This window comes from Bactrocera latifrons, unplaced genomic scaffold (genome assembly GCF_001853355.1).
Source record: "Bactrocera latifrons isolate USDA-ARS-PBARC rearing strain unplaced genomic scaffold, ASM185335v1 scaffold_64, whole genome shotgun sequence".
Classification (NCBI taxonomy): domain Eukaryota; kingdom Metazoa; phylum Arthropoda; class Insecta; order Diptera; family Tephritidae; genus Bactrocera; species Bactrocera latifrons.
Genome location: NW_017537312.1, coordinates 777,943 through 793,752, shown reverse-complemented (window position 1 = coordinate 793,752; position 15,810 = coordinate 777,943). Strand labels below are relative to the sequence as shown.

Here is a 15,810-nt window from a genome sequence, read left to right as displayed (position 1 = left end):
AATATAAAATAATATTATAAAAACTACTTAATGTCACAATTACAAGACGGTTATGTTTAAAGTCTTGCAAAATTTAGGAAAGCGACTAAGTAATACTTAAACAATGATCCAATCATTTTCTTTAATTTTTAATAATAAATAACTTTTTTTATTCTATTAAGTTCTACCTCATAGTGGGTGGAAATGAAAGTGCACCGAGACCATATAATAATTGTTTCGAAGAAATATGTTTCATAAAGTATAAATTGCCAATTTAACCTTCCACGCAATTAACCTTTTGAATTGTTGATATTACAATGTCGGGAAACCACACTAAAATATCTAGTCACAATAATGTTTTCCTTTTCTTTTTACTGCGTCTTAGTAAATGGGATCACAACATTAAGTTACACATCTTATGACCCATCGGCATTTATTGGTCTATAGTTAACCTATTCTTGAGTCAACTCATAGTTGCAAATATACTTATTCACTATAAATTTGTATCTTTCACAATCCTCAGAAATATAATGCATCGTAGAATGAATATATGTGCATATATATGATTTACGGTTGGATGCAACATCAATGCACTAATATAGTTAGCTTTCAATCTAATAGCCAATAGCAATGCAAACGATGACAATTGGAAAAATTCCCATTCTTCACTCTTCCCGCATATATGTAATTTCAGATGGCGAAAGCTTTGATTTTCAATTACTTTATTTTGGTATTAATATATAATTTCTATTACACTCGATCTATCGAATAAATAAATAAATAAAATTCACTTTAACAAAAATTTAGAATAGAAGGAAAACAATTTATTTCGCGACAGGAGATAATTTTTCGGACTTTTATGTTTTTTCTCTTTAATTTTCGGTCTCTCTCTTCTACCTTTTTACAGGGTTGAATCTCAATGTATGCTTTAGCTCTACCTTATTGCATCAAATTATGTTTTTTTTTTTAGTTTAGAGACAAAATTTAACCGAATAAAGATGATCTTACAGTATAAATGAAATAATAAATCTTTTATTATGTCATTAGCATATTTAAGTTTTTTCATCAAAGTTAATTAATGCCCAATGGGAATCATAACGATGAACATGCTTTAAAAATTTAATTTAAATTTTGCTCTATTAAATTATATGTAAAAACATCAAAAGTGAAATAAATTTTTAAGATAAAACCTGGAAGAATATCATTTATCACATAATTTTCTCAGATAAAAATTTCAAATATTTTAAAACTCATTACGCGTCAAAAAATATATTTTACAAGCCCAACCGGTACTTTGTTAGAACGTTTAGCCTAATACTTTTTATTTAGAAAAAAAACCCCTTATATCATGAACGGAAAACTTTTTCTTCATTTTTCTTTTCTTAAATTGGTTAACAAACAAACCTTTAAAGGAAATTAGCAGATGTTGAGTACTATTACTTTTAATGATAATTTACATTTACAGTTATGTTTTAAACAAATAAAAAAAAATGTTTATTTCGAATTCAAAGATAGCTAATATAGCAAAATATAAAAACGACTTCATTAAATTAGCTTTCGTCGCAAGTTTGCTGCCTTTCACTTGCACTATCTATCGATGGGATAGGCTTGAGCAGAGCTGCTTCCCTAACAGCCTTTTTATAATCGCGAAAACGCGGTCGCTTTGGCGGGTTTTCAGCATCGCTTTCACTCGCCGTGCTGCCTCCACCGCTCCCACCACCACAATCGTTGGTACTCTCATCCTCACTTAATTGTTTTGCTTGCTCCTCTCGACGTTTTCGCACATTCAACCAATTTAATAAGGATTTACCTTTGTTATTGCAATCTTTAGATGAATAATTTTTCTGTATCAACTCTATGGGCTTATTGCATTGTTCTGATTTATTGCGCGAATTGTTCACGTAACTAGATACACGATACCACTCCAATTTAGTGGCAGGACGCAAAGTAGCTAAGGCCTCATCGTCTGTTACTCGTTTAAAGTCTAGCCAATCCTGAAAAAGAGACGAGTTTAGCAATGTATACAAGTTGAAGCAAATCCTTTACATTCACTTGTTGCTCGGTTTCTAGTATGGCAGGCATGCGATGATGTAGCCAAGACATTATTTTTGAAGACTCAAATGTTATTATGCTATAACTATATATCCTGTCACCATTCTCATCTTCCCATATATCGAATAGACCAGCCATTTTCAATAGATTGACATTATCAGCAGTCCATGTGGATTTGTTATACATTTTTACACCTTCCGCTTGTGGCATATATAATAGATGTGCTGCTCGTTCTGAGGGTTTAGCTGATTTTGTGGTCTGCCATTCATAAAAGCCTTCGCATAGAACTACGCATCGCTGACCTCTTCGAAATGGACCACGATATAATTTTGATTCCAGCATATGCTCTAACCGACAATTATTGGTTGATAAACCATGTCGGCGATAGTCACCTTTATGCCAAAATGGTATCATACCCCACATCATAGGCACGATAACTTGAGATTGGGCATTGAATTCTTCATTATTACTATCGTCACAGAAATGATCAGTAGATACTATTACAGGTGTAATATCAGTAGGAGTCATATTATATGATGGTTGATAGGTTCGACCACAGTTAAACTCAGACCGCCACTCTGGAGTAAGTAATGTACTCTCAAGAAAAGAATTCGAGTTTTGTTCATCAATTTTTGGTGCAACATTTCTTTCTGTTTTTTTCTCGTTTGTAGTATTAACTAATTTTGTTGACTTATATCTACAAGCGCACAATACATCCTTCGGTTCCAATGTTCTGGAAAAATGTTAAAATAAATTAGTTTAGTATGCGGTATAAATATATGTATTCGTTGTAAGCATTTACAAGCAAGTTCTTCCACACATATCGAAATAATTCCTGCTTATAAAAAATAGTTGCCTATGTAGTAACGTTTATTTTAATATCAAACATGTATTTTCTTTGCCTATAATTGCAACCTTTTTCATGTACAATATTTTTCTTCGAATGAATACGTTGGATTTTGCAAAACGCCGCATTTTATCGATATATTTTATTTTGTTAATCGGTTTAATATGAACAGCTGTGAAGTGATGACACTTCCATAGGCGAATGGTTTGTATACCAGAAAGATTTTATTTCGGTCGTAATGTTAATAATGCATCGTTTCCACACGCCACAAGTAATTATTTTTTGACTTGTAAAATAAAACGGGTTGTCGCGAAAGACTAACCTTGTAGGAACTCGCAAAGAGTTCAAATATTTTAAAACACACAACACGCCGATATGGTTTTTACGTATTCTATTTTGAAGGAAATTATTTTTTTATAAATGAATTGTCCCAAAACCACTAAAGTAATAATTTATTGACAACAAAAGCTATAACTGTAGTTGGATTCCTCAATCAATAAAAAAAATCTGATATCTTTTATAAATCAACTTCAATGCAATTTAAAGCTTGCAGCTAAGGATATCGACGTACACTTATAAATATTTTATCGTTACTGTTTTGCACATCCTTAGAACATTTTCTCTGTGGTTTCATAATAAATTGATTTTATTTTTAATTCAACTACCTGGTTGAACTGGAATATACATTTTCTAAAATGGGTGAAAGATATAATATACACAGTCAATTGGAGCATTTGCAGAGCAAGTATATCGGTACCGGACATGCGGATACAACAAAATTTGAATGGCTAACTAATCAACATCGCGATTCCCTTGCTAGTTATATGGGACATTACGATATGCTGAATTATTTTGCAATTGCTGAAAATGAGTCTAAAGCGCGCATTCGATTTAATTTGATGGAGCGTATGTTGCAGCCGTGTGGACCGCCACCAGAAAAGGCCGACGATTAGAAATTAGTTGCCAAAAAAGGTATTGTAATGTGTATCAACTAGGAAGTTTAATTATCTAAAATAAAGTAAAAATTGATTTTGTATATAAAAGAAAAACTTTGGTTTATTTAATGTAAAAATATCTAATGACCGAAAATATATATGTATATTACGACGTTCCTACGGTGTTTTCAATTTCGAATAAATCTATCTAGTTCCAATTGAGAATTGTATTATGTATGATAGAAGCCAAAATTTTAATTTTGTGTTATTTAAGATCTTCAGTTCCATTCCTACCTATGTACCTACCTATATACGTTAGGCATATCGGTTACCCACATTTCTTTTAACCAACTAACTTTGCTTCTGTTAATTACTTTTTTCAGCCCCTTCGAAAGGCTCGTTCTGTACATTCAAGTTAGCCGAAATTTTTGCATAGTTGCATTTAACCAATTTTAAAACAAATTATATATATTTGTATTAGTGCGTTTTATCAAAGGGATAAACTTTATTTAAATAAAAGTACACTGTCAGACAATAAAATGTGATATTTCATATTTAATTTATATCCGTGATTATTTAAATGTTATAGAAGCATTTAGTCTACGAAAGTGTATCCGGCGATGGTATATAAATAAAAAATAAACTTACATTATATTTTTAAACTTATGCATGTATGCTCTTTGCTTCTGTACCATATAAAAAATTATTAGTAGATTTATATTATTTTTTGTATAAATCTACATATCTAAATGCGAATTTTAAGCAAATAATAATAAATTTCAAGTATAAACATTTGGTGGTCATTTCCGTGCAATTGTATCAAATGTTGCCGTTTAAGCACCTTTTAAATTTTCGAGTGTTATTGTTTGGACTTAATACTCATGCAAAACTTATATATGAGTATATAAATAATAAAATAACAGTAAGTACTGACATTGATGCAGACACAAACTCCAAGGTCCGTGCATACTTGTTTCTAAGTTTATGCTTGCTTAAATCATAGTGAAAATAAAAATGATGGTACTATTATCGTTTACTAGTTATTGTTAAGGTGAATTTCCTCATCCCTTTGTAATTAGTTGTTGAATTAATATACTGATACTATATTCCCAAATACAATTTCAAATAATCACATATTTTAACTCTGACGACATAAACTTTCTATAAATTATTTCCAATTTGTTATTTTATAGTTGAAAATTTGTACGTTCTAGCTAATGTACTTCCTTCTTAATAATATTCTTTACTTTATACGACGTTGCAATGACAAAATATAATATTTGACGTTAACAGCGCTATTCGAGTATTCAAGTCAATGAATAGAGTTGTAAAAAATGCAGTGTCGTGACGATTTCTGGTATTATTTGGAAACGTGCTTTATCAGCAATAATATTGTGCTATGGTTCGACACTCTTATGATTTAAATCATTAATATAAATGAGCTTTTACAAAATTTCGCCAAAGAGTAACTTCTAAATATTAAAGTAGTTCTAAAATTTACTTTGCTAATAGTTTCTACATATTTTTCATATGATATTGCTTTATCCGTACATACATATGTATGTATGTTACAAGCCTACACAAATGCTTTACTAAGTTTGTTCTCCTTTTATGCATTTAAGTTAGGCACTACTTATTCAAATTGTGTGTTGAACATATTGATGTTGAGGTCTTCGAACGTAGTTGTGCCACTTTGGTCTAACATCTGCAGCATGTCGGAAAACTCCTGACCTTGCGGTTGACCTGCTTGCACATGTGCTCCATGGACGACGTGAGGTACATGACCGGTGTGTGGAGCTGCATGAGGTACATGCGGATGTTGTGGTTGAGCGGGATTTTGCCAATCGCCCCACATGCCAGAAGCATTTGCAGGTGGCGGAGCAGCACCTTGCGTGTTGTTTCCGGTGTGATAGCTACCTTGTCGGGTATTACCGGCACTTAATTGAGTGTATGTTGGACCACTCGGTGAACGTGCCGGACTCGTTTGATTGTATTGATAACCCTCAGATACAGCTTGTTGTTGGCGAAGAGTCGTCCAGGTTGGCGCCGCAGGAGTTGGAGAACTGTTAGCCTTCGGTATTTTTGCCATATGTGCTGTATTTGGTGATGGGCCACCTGCATTGGGTGGATAGCCACTTAGTGGCGAGTGTGTAGCATCATAATTGTAGGCAACGGCGTTTTGTGCTGAGCCAGGGCGTGGAACATTATTGCTTTGCTGCCCGGTCATTCCACTTTGTGGGGGTATGTGTGACCCGATCATTCCATGAGTGGCATACATACCATCCGCAGTGCCTGCCGATGGTGTGACATCTCGACGAGCTTGTAAAGTGTAGTCCACAACGGGTGCTACGTAGACATGTTCAGCAGTCGATTGATCTGGGGTATTAGCATCATGTCCTGCGTTCGAATGTAGTGTTTTGGCTGAACTATTTGTGCACACAATATATTCTACTTCTTCTGTGTAGGGGTTCAGAAAAGCATTAACATGTGTTCGCAGCCAAACGTATTCACCGCTTTTAGCGCGAGCACGATACATTAACGAAAAGTTCCCCTTTTGTTTGAGTACTTGGTCAAAGCTGTCTTTTACATTCATTTGATCTTCAGTGTGGCAGAAATCGTAGCAAATTTTCCCAAGTAAATCTGTTGGGGTATAACCAAGAACATTCATAACACGTTGGTCGACAAAAGTATACTTTCCATCCATTGCATGACGCGTTATAAATTCAGACAGATTATTAGAGTTTGTCATATCATTGGATGCTGTTGATGTCACCTGCAAGCGCCCAATTGCCACTAGGCAGCAATGTGAAGAATGCATTTCGTCATCCACCGGACGTTCCATATGTACACTAGGAAACATATCAGTTGGTGGCCAGTTCTTTATGTATCCCGTACAGTGCACTACAGCGTAGTTGGTGCCGTCGCGAGAAGGACCGAGTGAGTTCCTTTGCTTCAAACGATTTAAATGACCAGCAACCATTGTATCTGGATTTACATTGCCAACTCGCATACGACATATAAAACCACGACGTGCACCCATGCTAAGACGCATAGACGATTGGTGTCCTTCCTTTTTCACTGTACCAGTTTTAAGATCGAGTATGCGTCCAGTATTTTGGGACTCTTGCGTGGATAACTGTTCACGTATCTTCTCGCGATCGTCAGGATGAATGTGTTCATATAAGCTTGTGCCATACCAATCACTTTGAGTGTAGTTCAATACTGGAGTAACAGAATCTGAAACATAAATAACACGACCAGAATCACAAGAAACCACAAAGAGAAATCCATCAGCAGCTTCTAATATTAAATGCTTCAACTCTTGATCGGTTAGAAAAGAAGGTTTGTAAGTGCCATCACTGCTTGTATTTCCTGTGCCACGTAAAGCTTTCATATGTGCAACAGCCATACGCAGTATCGTCAGTTTGTCAGGTTTACGGGCTAGAGCACTGCAGGTGGGTACCATATCGGAAAGCTCAGTAATATATGCTGTCATTTTGTTTCTCCGACGTCTTTCAATTTCACAATGATTTTCCCGACTGGCAAAACGTTCCTTATCCTGCATGTTTGATTCGTCCATGACTTCAATATTTTATGAATTTACTGCAGTTTTATATTGTTTCAACTATTGCTTTATAATTTGGGTTGAACGTTTTCTTGGTTCTCGTTGATTTATTCTTTTAGCTTTTCGTTGTTGTACTTGTGGTGTAGTGCGGACCAGAATGAGGTTGCAAGCAATTTGTCTACGTAGTATAAAACTGCGAAATTTTCCTAAATTTAATAGCTCAAGCTTAAAACACAGATGTTTGCACCAAGCATTGTTTGGTATAAATCGCATTAACAAAATGTCTCAAAACAAATCTCACATACTTATTATACTTTCTTTTACAATTTTTCACTAACTTTAGCGATTTACCGAGAAATTCTACACGAAATATGTACCAATGTTTACAGCAAAGTTGACTGTACACGATAGACAGTCAAAGTGTTGCCAGTTTTTTTTATACATTTGTGTAGGTTGTATCCATTTTTTATAATAAATGTTTACAAATTCTCTTAACTTGACGGAAAAATATATATACTGCAAGTAACAACGACAGTGCCTATGTATTTGTGAAGTTTGTTCATCAACTAATTGGATAAAAGTCGCTTTGAAGAATTATAAAAATATTTCGTAACTCATCACCAGAGAGTGGCAACGATTCCAAACATCATCCACAAAATATCAAGTAATGCCGAGTTCTAACAGTAGAAGATTTGATTAAGATCTTTACTTTTATTTATTTATGCCAGAAAGGCTGTGTTAAACTTCTTCATTTTTATTTTTTAGGAAAAAAGAAAAAAAGTATAATAAATTTGAAATCTATAATATGATCTCTAAAATAAACTCTTCATTGAAAAAAATTTTAAAATTTTGTGAGTTTGAATTTTCACTTTTCAGAAAAGATAAACTTGCACAGATTTTTTAACGTGTTAAAAGGTATACAGTATCGGACAAAGCATTTGCAACTGAAATATGATAACGAAAATACTGCCGAATACCTAGAAAATAATTGCCGGGGACCTACTATTTTAAATTTATTTTAAATATTGGATGTTAATTGAGGTAAACAAACCAAATTTATTAATATTTTTCAGTTTATTTGTTCAATGTATGCATAAAAACGATAATAACACCTACATATGTATATTCAATAAGACAAAACAATTGCAACTCAAAGAAAACGGTTCTCTATTTAGAATAAAATAAAAGAGAAACTTAGTATTTTGTAGCAAACTCATTACTCTCAATAACTGCTTCGCATCGCAGCGGCATTGAAGCTATAAGGTTGTTCACTATAGTTTGGGGTATATTTCTCCATGGCTCCAGGGCACTTTGAAAAATCTGATCAGTATTTGGCACATTACTGCGATCAATTTTTTTTTATAACTTCCCATAATTTTAAAGGCCTTGGGACTGTGGAGACCACTCCATTACATCCACTTTATTCCTCTGTAACCACGATTTTAGGACCTATGCCATATGCTTCGGGTCCTTGTCCTGGTGGAAGACCCACTTAAGTGGCATTTCCCATTCAGCATATGGCAACATTAGGGATCCCATAATGTCTCTGTAAACGTACCGATTCAGGCTATCATTAATACGATGAAGCGGAAGAAACTAGGAGCAGAAAAGCATCCCCAGACCATAACATAGCAACTATACTTGACTGTTTTTAGACAATAGAAATTTTTAAGACGCTTGTTTCGTAGGCGTCGAACTAATCTCACAACATCACTTCCTACAAAATTAAATTTGGACTCATCACTAAAAAGAATAGTTTTCCACTTGCTTATTGGCCATTCTAAGAAAGAGTTGTTTAACCGTAATTTGATGGTTTGCTCTAGTTTCATGGTCCATGCGTTAATTTTGCTCGATGTGTCGTTTTTGTCAATGGAATATTCCTTAAGACGTATTTCACAGTTTATCACAGCCTCAATCTCTTGACACTGTCCTAATATAGCTCCTGTGGAAAGTTTGACTGGTGGCTTCAACTGATTAAGTACCCTTACTGGAACACATTTATGTTGTCCTGTCATTGCCAGGGTTGTCGCTTCGACAATACACAACTTCTTTCTTCCAAAGGGAGACTATTTCTATTTCTACCCCAATAACTGCTTCTGATTTTGGTGGAATCAGCTGGCTTATTGCTATTATTGTTATTATATCCGAACATATATGTCAGAGAATATAAAACGGTTTCCACAAATGACAATTTTAGACATGATAAAGCCGTGAAGCGGACACTGTGTGTCAAAAATGGGTTGAATCGCGTTAATATGTCCCTTAGTCCCCGTATATGTACCTAATATATATAATTACTAACTTCCCAGTGATTTTATGCCGCATACATTAACCAAATTTGAGAGAACGTGTTTTTCTTATGACGGTGCATCTTTGCGTTTAGAATCAGTAAAATCAGGTGAAAACACGCCTTAGACTCCATATAACTAACAAGCCTTATGTACCTGAGGGTACTTCCTGGCTTTAATACCTGCATGTTGGAAGAGTGTGAAATTTTCGGCTTCCTTACTTGTTCTATTTGAGATTTTTCATTTAAAAGTGCTTTCTTGGGCTTTAGAAAACTAAAAGATCTGTTTAAGTTTTTGCTTTATTTTTACAATGGGCTCACATTCCACACTACATTCTCAATCCAGTCTAAATACAAATTCACCTTTGTATTGATACTAGGGATGCCAGCTGTGCCACATTGCACATAACCAAACGAAGTAATGGCGGCTACTTGCAACATGCAAGGATACTTTTTATGCTGCACATAAAGCGGTCCACCAGAGTCACCGTTGCATGTGTCAATACCATGCTGATAACTGCCAGCACAGATTTGAGTGCGTTCTTTAAGGCCCATTTCGAGATTTTCTTCAACCGGTACAGATGTAGTACATTGGTCGCCGGTAAACAAATCCAATGCTACCTTGAGCAGATGTGGTGAAGAGATGCCCCTTTCTGTTTTACCCCAACCAACAGCTGTGAAATTTTTATACCTAGCAGTTTTTGATGGCAAGCAGGCCGGAATGACGTACTCATTAAGTATTGCATCGCGGTCGAGTTCGATCAGTGCAATATCATTGTACCGATCCAAATTGTAGCTTGGATGTAAAACTGCATGTAGTACATTGAAATCTTGTGTTTGTGTAGCATCATTCGTAGTACTGTAATCCAATTCGCCCAAGCGTACGATATTTAGGCTGCTGGCACTGTAAGATAATGTTACGAAAATGTGTGAGAAATTACTAAATTACTTAGAGGAAATAGTTAGATATATAATTAGAGACTTGATAGATTTGTTGTGGAGGAAAGATCACGGATAGGACTGTTAATTTTTGTGTGATGAATTGTGAGACGATTTGAAGAGGTATGGGAATCCGGTGACCGCAACGATTATAGAGCCGTCTTCATCGAGACTGCGGAAGTTTCGATTTTTTTTTTGTAATAAGTGGTTAGAGCAAACCATCGGATCCTCTCATTTATTTCATTTGAGTAGTAATATTTTTGACTTTGAAAAAACTAGTGTTAAGATCAAATTATAATAGCATTAATGTGCTTTTAGTTATGGGAAAAAACCATGATTAAACGTGAAGGGGTTTAATGTTCGATTACGCTGGACCTCAATCACTTCTTACTTGTTTCTTGTTCCATTTAATACTCTTTTATAGAATTTCTTATATTTTGACATTCATCAAATGATTTTTCGTTCTTCACAAAATTACAAAGGCTAGCTGTTCGTTTGATGGTCTTGAACTTGGAGAGCTTTTATACACACTTACATTCGAAAACAATGCGCTGCCGTAACGACAAAGCGTCTGCTTATCAAAGTGCCACCACAGTACCAATCTATCTGTCCGTTAGTATCTTTCGATCCAAGCAGTGCAATCGAGGGAAATTCCTTCGGCTTGGCCTTCGCACCTCCATAAATCAGCGGTTCTGAACAAGAACTGGGCGCAAACTTTGCATACTCAGAACATGCTACAAAATATATTTTTTCGTTTAAGTAATGAAAGTTGAAATTTGTAATAATAGAGTTTACCTTTTTCAGCGTATGTATCTGTATCAGTGGCCTGACTTTGTAGCTCAAAGGCAAACTCCGTTCGTGGACAGCAGACGATACCCCTCAATTTATCACAAAAAAGTATGGAGCTTGTATCGATTTTAGATATGTATAGAGAAGGACAATATTGAAGCTCCTTACATTCACCTCTGGCGTTGTTGCAGTCTATGGCTACAGGAGATCACATACATTTGTATAAATAAAAACCATTTATTTGTAGTTTTGTTTTTTTTGGTTATAGCGGGAGCGCTCCAGAGAGCTGCAAGGCTTTCTTAGAATTATTTCATAGTATATACATACTATTTACATATGTATATAGTATGTCCGGGCTTTACCTGAAGGCTTTGACGTCGCTGCAGGAGAATGATCGAAGAGATTGAAGTTTATATTACTGCAGTAGTCCATATATTTAAGGACCACTGTTTCATTTGTTTATTTTTCTGAAATTACTTTCCATACTCTCTTTTTAACCTATAGCTCTAAAGCTTTCAAGTTTCTGATTTACCTCTAACAACTTCTATTGCATGAATTGTTTGAGAAACTTTGGATTACCTTGAATATTTACGGCAACACCTTCCACAGTTATTTAAATAAAAAGTGTTTTTCGTGACCGGAAAAAGCTCCGAGTACAATTAATATTTGAGTTCTCCGTACATTAAATTGTATAATTGTGAAAGCTTTGGATTTTTCCTTCGCTTTGGATTCACTTAGTGGGACTCAAGATTTGTGAAGACTTCTTTTGTTTTCCGTTGAGAAATTCATTTGCTGTTTTCAGACCACTCTACTATTATACTTGCTGCCATTTCTCTCTTCCCCTCTTTCTCTCCTCCTTTTTGAATTTTTATAAAGAGCAATGTGGTCAATGTTTAGAACAGTGGTCGACATGAGAGTATCTGTCACTGTGTTGGTGAGCACGAAACAAAAGTAGCCAAGTGAGAAATTGGAATTAAAATTAAACAAATTTTATAAGCAAAATTATAAAATAAATTATTCTTCAATAAAGTTCTAATCTAAATAATCTAAGTATTCGTTTTTACGTAACCAATCAGATATTTTTTTCTTTCTTCTTCTTGATTGGCGTAGACACCGCTTACGCGATTATAGCCGAGTTAACAACAGCGCGCCAGTCGTTTCTTCTTTTCGCTATGTGGCGCCAATTAGATATTCCACTTGGTCCTTCCAACGGAGTGGAGGTCTTCCTTTTCCTCTGCTTCCCCCGGCGGGTACTGCGTCGAATACTTTCAGAGCTGGAGCGTTTTCGTCCATCCGGACAACATGACCTAGCCAGCGTAGCCGCTGTCTTTTAATTCGCTGAACTATGTCAATGTCGTCGTATATCTCGTACAGCTCATCGTTCCATCGAATGCGATATTCGCCGTGGCCAACGCGCAAAGGACCATAATTTTTATTCTTTACAAAGACATTTGCGTTCATTTTCATCTAAATAATTAATAGTATAATGAAAATTAACAAAATGTCTTTTAAGGATATATCCCCTATTATCTTTTAAAGACTTGGAACATAAAAGGCATTGCATAGCACCAAAGGCATTTAGAATCATAAAATATTTCTCGCAGGGCATATTTGGTTGTGGCTCGACAACGACTGAACGATAGAGCGTAAGCGGACGTGTGAATTTAGTTTGCAAAATTTTGCTAAGAAATGCCGACCACTGGTTTAGAGGGCCTGACCGTCAAAAGGTATTTAGATACCATTATAGTAAAAAAATAACATACAACTATACATTAATTTCGGTTTCCTTTGTATCTTAAAGCGCTGATTTTTCTAGAAAGACTAAATAATTAAGATTAAGTTTTAAGATAAATACATATATGTTTTGGTTATATATGGGTGTTTGTTCCTGCCTGTAAGAATTTATTTTTCTACTCTCCAGTGAAAACTCTAAACTTTGCTCGTGTGACCTTATGGGTTATCTTTGTTTTCGGAATTACCGATTTAGAAAATGAGATTAATGAAAATTGTTAAAACCGGAGATTTCTGGATATTTACGAATAATAAGTTGCACTGAAAATGACGAGTAAGTATAGAAGACCGGCAGCTATTTAAAACTCTTTGGGTACAGAAATTGCTTTCCATATTGACTCAGTTTCTTAGAAAGTATGCTTGTATGTTTAATGAGAAAGAGTACATTAGGTATTTTGTAGAGAGGCTTACTTAGGAGAGTATAAAATCGTTAAGCAGAAGAGTCACAGGAGCTATTCAGCACGGAAAGGGCAATATCAATTATTACTCTGATTATTTTATTATTTATTATCTCCAAACCAACGTTACAATCTCTGATTAAATTGTTCAGATCGCACCACTATAGCAAATAGCTATCATATAAATTGACCCATCGAAATCCATTTTTTGTATGGAAAAATTGTTCATTTGGGAAGAGCATTAAGCTTAGTAACCAAAGTTAACCTTTATTGTTGCTTTAATTAAATTAATTTATTTATAAAGAAGATGTTACAGTTATTGGAATACAAGTTTTGAAAGTCAATGCTTACCGTTGCTTTGTTCACCCACAATTGAGAGCAAGATAAACACAACAATGTGAATATTGGCTTCATTCGACATATTTATTTATATATGAATGTATTAAATTTTCGAACACAATTTGAAACAAAACTCATATATGGATATATACATATATGCAGAAATAACAAAATGTTTACAAACAGTGTCGTGAGCTGGCGTAATACTAGATCGAGTTCAGTTTGCTGACTGATTGACATGCCGTCCCATACTTGTCTAATAACAATAATAATTGCCAATATTTATTTATATTTATATTCGATCTCTTTACAAGTTTTGCGATAAGCGAGTCGTTCGCAAAACACATGCTATTGAGTATTGATGTTAAGTGTAAAATATGTCGATATATTTGTGAGTTAATTGCAGTTGAATATTTACACGCGGTCAAAAAAGTAAGCATACAAGCATCAGCAAGCTAAACTATGAAGTCTCCAGACTGGGACAAACAACTAGTATCAATCAAATTGGTATAGTATAATCAAATTAAGATAATGATTCATCTTTACCTACCATCTTTTTAGATCTGAACTTAACTTTTCTGCACCTATTCCACTTTTCTTATTCATTAGCACTTGCTGATTTCCTCTAACGCCTAAAATTATGCTTAGTACTTTCACAAATTCAGTTCAGGAAGTAAAGAGGTTAAGAGTTAGAGCAGGTTTTTTATATAATTATTATAACATAGTTTGTTAAGTTCAGCAAATTGTCGGCGCAATTTAGAATATTTTGAATAGTGAGCAACTAAACCAGTTTTTTTAAAAAGCTTAAAAACACGAGATTTTCTATTTTTTAATTTACATAATTCTTTCGAAAACCATAAATTAGAACTCATTTTATGAGTAACAACACGCTTCGGAACATATTTTTCAAACAAGTTTRAAATAGTTTCATTAAAGTGGGAAGCACTAAATTCAATGTTGCCACTGTAATCTGGCCAAGTAACTTTAGAAAGTTCGTAATTAATTTTCTTAAAATTAGCTTTCGCAAAGTTGAACCGAAAACAAAGGTCTTGTGTATTATTATGAGCAAAGTTGGCTGTGGTTTCGATGTTAATTTCCAAAGCAGGATGATGCGAGTAATCTGGCCGAACCAAGGGATCACATCGGACAACAGAGAACATTGAAGCAATATCAACATAGACTAGATCTAAGAACTTACCAAACTCGTTCGAAATTAAATTAATTTGGTTAAGACCCAACTCCGACATTTTATCTAAGAACTCGTTAAAACATAAGCGAGTACTAATAGGTATGGTGTAGTCATCACTAGATTTCCATGATACGCACGGTAAATTGAAATCCCCCAAAACAATCATGGAATCAGTATTATTAGCCATTGAGAAAACATTATTTTTTAATGAAGCATGATGCTGCATATATACAGATATGTCCGAGTGAGGCGGTATATAAGATAAAGTTAAGTAGATATAGCCACTATTAGCGCAAATACGAATGCACTTAAATTCTATGAAGTGTGCATGCGAAACATCGACTTTTTCTGATGGAATTGAAGAATGAACAGCAAACCACACACCTTTCTTGTTCAGCCAGTCATATCTAAAGATTTCAAATTCGCTCTTTAATATTGAATATCAAAAATGTGGGGCTTTAACCAAGTTTCTGTGAAAGCAATGATTTTAAAATTACACATTTTGGTAGTAAACACTCAACGAATTATTGCCAATCAGTTTTTTGTATGAACGGCTTTTCTTGGCACTTTACTGACAACTGCAGGGGGTTTAAAACGTTTATGCTCAAATTCGCGCACAAGGCCCCAGATGGCCAGAGTGAGTTGTCAAGAGCCAATTGAAAATTGTCAGCGGATATGTCGATCTTGAAAGATGAAATAT

General features: G+C 34.7%; 4 protein-coding genes across 5 annotated transcripts; 1 reads left to right on the top strand and 3 right to left on the bottom strand.

Annotated features, from left to right (window-relative positions):
- Window positions 1-1,325: 1,325 nt before the first annotated feature.
- Window positions 1,326-3,083, bottom strand: LOC108975352 (embryonic stem cell-specific 5-hydroxymethylcytosine-binding protein). Its single transcript, XM_018943762.1, has 3 exons — window positions 2,834-3,083; window positions 2,026-2,764; window positions 1,326-1,973 (listed from the first exon to the last, which is right to left on the bottom strand). Exons 1-3 carry the CDS (start codon window positions 2,851-2,853, stop codon window positions 1,530-1,532), a joined length of 1,203 nt encoding a protein of 400 aa, XP_018799307.1. The 5' UTR covers window positions 2,854-3,083; the 3' UTR covers window positions 1,326-1,529.
- Window positions 3,084-3,461: 378 nt separating this feature from the next.
- On the top strand, window positions 3,462-3,927 carry LOC108975354 (probable splicing factor 3B subunit 5). Its single transcript, XM_018943765.1, has one exon. The coding sequence runs from the start codon at window positions 3,574-3,576 to the stop codon at window positions 3,829-3,831; it is 258 nt and encodes an 85-aa protein (XP_018799310.1). The 5' UTR covers window positions 3,462-3,573; the 3' UTR covers window positions 3,832-3,927.
- A 353-nt stretch (window positions 3,928-4,280) lies between these two features.
- LOC108975351 (aryl hydrocarbon receptor nuclear translocator homolog) lies at window positions 4,281-7,804 on the bottom strand. Its single transcript, XM_018943761.1, has one exon. It carries the CDS (start codon window positions 7,391-7,393, stop codon window positions 5,447-5,449), a length of 1,947 nt encoding a protein of 648 aa, XP_018799306.1. The 5' UTR covers window positions 7,394-7,804; the 3' UTR covers window positions 4,281-5,446.
- A 2,143-nt stretch (window positions 7,805-9,947) lies between these two features.
- Window positions 9,948-14,163, bottom strand: LOC108975353 (trypsin-2-like). 2 transcript variants are annotated; one of them, XM_018943763.1, is made up of 4 exons: window positions 13,934-14,163; window positions 11,400-11,591; window positions 11,140-11,338; window positions 9,948-10,569 (listed from the first exon to the last, which is right to left on the bottom strand). In XM_018943763.1, exons 1-4 carry the CDS (start codon window positions 14,001-14,003, stop codon window positions 9,972-9,974), a joined length of 1,059 nt encoding a protein of 352 aa, XP_018799308.1. In that variant the 5' UTR covers window positions 14,004-14,163; the 3' UTR covers window positions 9,948-9,971. The 2 variants fall into 2 exon arrangements, with proteins under 2 accessions (XP_018799308.1, XP_018799309.1); XM_018943764.1 differs by lacking the exon at window positions 13,934-14,163 and adding an exon at window positions 11,756-11,966.
- Window positions 14,164-15,810: the final 1,647 nt, after the last annotated feature.